Source organism: Propithecus coquereli, unplaced genomic scaffold, assembly GCF_000956105.1.
Source record: "Propithecus coquereli isolate 6110/MARCELLA unplaced genomic scaffold, Pcoq_1.0 Scaffold122, whole genome shotgun sequence".
In the NCBI taxonomy this organism is placed as follows: domain Eukaryota; kingdom Metazoa; phylum Chordata; class Mammalia; order Primates; family Indriidae; genus Propithecus; species Propithecus coquereli.
Window position 1 is genome coordinate 4,642,683 of NW_012136303.1, and position 3,054 is coordinate 4,645,736.

At 38.3% G+C, this 3,054-nt stretch overlaps 1 protein-coding gene across 1 annotated transcript in view; it reads right to left on the reverse strand.

Annotated features, from left to right (window-relative positions):
• Positions 1 to 289: 289 nt before the first annotated feature.
• The window catches only part of DEFB118 (defensin, beta 118), a 6,490-nt gene continuing 3,725 nt past the window's right edge, over positions 290 to 3,054 (reverse strand). Inside the window, exon 2 of the mRNA XM_012665724.1 lies at positions 290 to 627. Coding sequence (XP_012521178.1) covers positions 290 to 627 — 338 coding nt within the window. The remainder of the gene's footprint in view (positions 628 to 3,054) is intronic.

The following is a 3,054-nucleotide window of genomic DNA, read 5'->3' on the forward strand; positions in this document are numbered from 1 at the left end:
AGGGATGCCTTTGATATCCCAAGGCACCTATTGGGGAGGCAGAAGGACACACGAAAAGATCAGTGTTGGAATATTTAACTTAGTGATCAAGGCTGCGGATAGGTCACCAGCAAATGAGAAACGCTAAAAATGGGTTAAAATCTGTCGTACAAATAATTTGACATTTCAAGAAGAGCACTGAAGAGTTTATCATTAGAAACGGTGAAAATCTCAGACTTCTTTACACAGCTGTTTCTATCTAGAATTACACATGGGATGGGGGAAGGGTCACCACGATGCTTTCAGTGCTTTAGCTCTGATCTGGTTCATCACTCTGAGCGGTGATGAAACTCTCTGGGCGAGAGATCTCAGTTGTGTGTACTACCTCAGACTGCTTAACTGTGACTTTCTCGCTTTTTACTTCCACGTGGTGTGTAGTGGACACTAGTGTTAAAATTACGCCAAATGGTACTGATGTCAAATCGTACGAGCGTGTGGGAGGTGTCTCAGGAACTTGCCAGTGCCTTTTACTGTCCGGAATGCAGCAGACTCGATGATTTGTACACATTTCTTTCATCGCTTCTTCATCTTTGCATTGTTTCCTGCAGTGCCCAGATTTGTTCCAGCATTTTTTTTCACCACCATAGGCTGGGTAACAAAAGGAAAGACCACTGATTTCACTGGTGCTCTCAATTTTGCCAGCACGATGGTATATCTGGCATCCTGTAACCACACTGTGGGTCGTAATTAGACTATGGCTGCACCCCTCCTGCCTCTGGCCTGGTAAATACCATGTTTCTAAAACTGTCAGTTTCCGACCTCCCACCTGCCCGTTTTTAACTTTTCTAAAAGTGAGACGAATCTTACCATCAATGAAAAGAAATTTGCTTGTCATAAGGAATCAGGGCCAGTTATAATGAAGCTACCTGGGCATGTGTAAAGCTACCTGCATAAAGAAAGTTCATCTTGCTGCTACTGTGATTAAGTTATTTGCATTGGTCATATCCTATGTGATGAGATTTCTTTGACTACCTTCTACTGCAAAACATGCATCCAAATGAGTATATGAAATACATTTGTGTAGCTTAAAGACTAATAATAAAATGAGTACCATGTGCCCATGCCTTGATTAAGAAATAGAACATTGGCCGGGCGCGGTGGCTCACGCCTGTAATCCTAGCTCTCTGGGAAGCCGAGGCGGGCGGATTGTTTGAGCTCAGGAGTTCGAAACCAGCCTGAGCAAGAGCAAGACCCCGTCTCTACTAAAATTAGAAAAAAATTAATCGGACAACTAAAAATATATAGAAAAAATTAGCCAGGCATGGTGGCGCATGCCTGTAGTCCCAGCTACTAGGGAGGCTGAGGCAGGAGGATCTCTTGAGCCCAGGAGTTTGAGGTTGCTGTGAGCTACGATGACGCCACGGCACTCTAGCCCGGGCAACACAGTGAGACTCTGTCTCAAAAAAAAAAAAAGAAATAGAACATTATCAGAACCTTAGAATAGCGCAGGTATTCTGATGTGATAGGCTTCATTTGCTGAGGTTTTAGGCCAGTGCTTCTTGAACTTTAATGTGCATGTGAATTATGTAGAGGTCTTGTTCAAAGGCAGATTCTGATTCAGTTGGTGGGGCAGGGTCTGTGTTTCTGCTTTTCTAACAAATCTCTAGGTAATGCCAAAACTGCTAGTCTGTGGACCACACTTTCTCTAGCAAAGTATCAAGCCATAAAAAAACCTCGATAAGTCCCACATGTGCAATATCATACTTTCTATGTTTTTTAACCAAATGCAATGAAATCAGAATAAAAACTCTTATATTTAGAAATTAAATAATGTGGTAAAGAATAAAAGATAAGAAGAGGAGGAATAACGTGAGAGATAATGAAGTCAGAAGTAATGAAATCAGAATACTTCTGTAAAGAATGACTAAGAAAAAAGAGAGGATAATAAAAATAAAGAAAATCTATAGTGACATAGTGAAAAAAACAGATCTAGCATATTAAAAATAAAAGAAGAGAACTATCAACAACTGTATACCAATAAAATAAAAAACCTAGATGAAATGGGTAAATTCCTAAAAAAAATTCCGTGGGGAGAAAATACAAACTTGAATAAATCAGTAAGTGTTAAGAAATCAAAACAGCAGTGGAAGACCCTTCTTCCCCAAAGCCTTAGCCCTGGATAATTTTTTTAAATTGGGTAAAATGCACATAAAATTTACCATCTTAACCATTTTTAAGTGTGTCGTTCGGTGGCATTAAGTGCATTCACGTCGTTGTGCTGCCATCGCCACCACTTACTCGCAGAACCCTTTTCACCTTGCAAAACTGAAACTCTGTCCCCGTTAAATAGTAAATCATTTCCTCCTTCCCTCAGCCCTTGGCAACCACCATTCTCTCTTCTGTTTCTATGAATCTGCCTACTCTGTGTATCTCATATGAGTAGAATCATACAGTATTTTTCGTTTTGTGACTGGCTTATTTCACTTAGTATAATGTCTTCAAGGTTCAACCATGTTTTAGCATGTGTCAGAATTTCCTTCCTTTTTAAGGCTAACATTCCGTTGTATTTATATACCATATTTTGTTTATCCATTCATCCATTGACAAATGTTTGGGTGGCTTCTACCCTTTGGCTATTGTGAATAAATGTTGCTATTTTAGAATATTTCAAAGGTGAGTTTTAACTTCATAGAAAATTTAAGTAGCATATTATATAACATGTTCCAGAAAATAGAAAAACAAAAAAGGAAAGCTAACCGGCTCATTTTATGAGGCTAGTGTAATTTTGGTTCTAAAATCAGAAAATTATAAATCTGTTTTCTTTATAAATACAGATGTGAATATATAAAGTATTAGCCAACTGAATTTGATGGTGTATTAAAATATATCATGATCAAGTAGGGTTTAACCTCAAATGCAAAATATTATCCAAAATCAGAAAATCTATCAATGAAACTCACCACCTTTATAGAACCAAGGTGATAAATCATAGAATTATCTTGCTGTAAAAAACATGATTTGCTTATTTTTCATGAAAACTCTAGGCAAAGCAGGGACAGAAGGGGATTTTCTTAA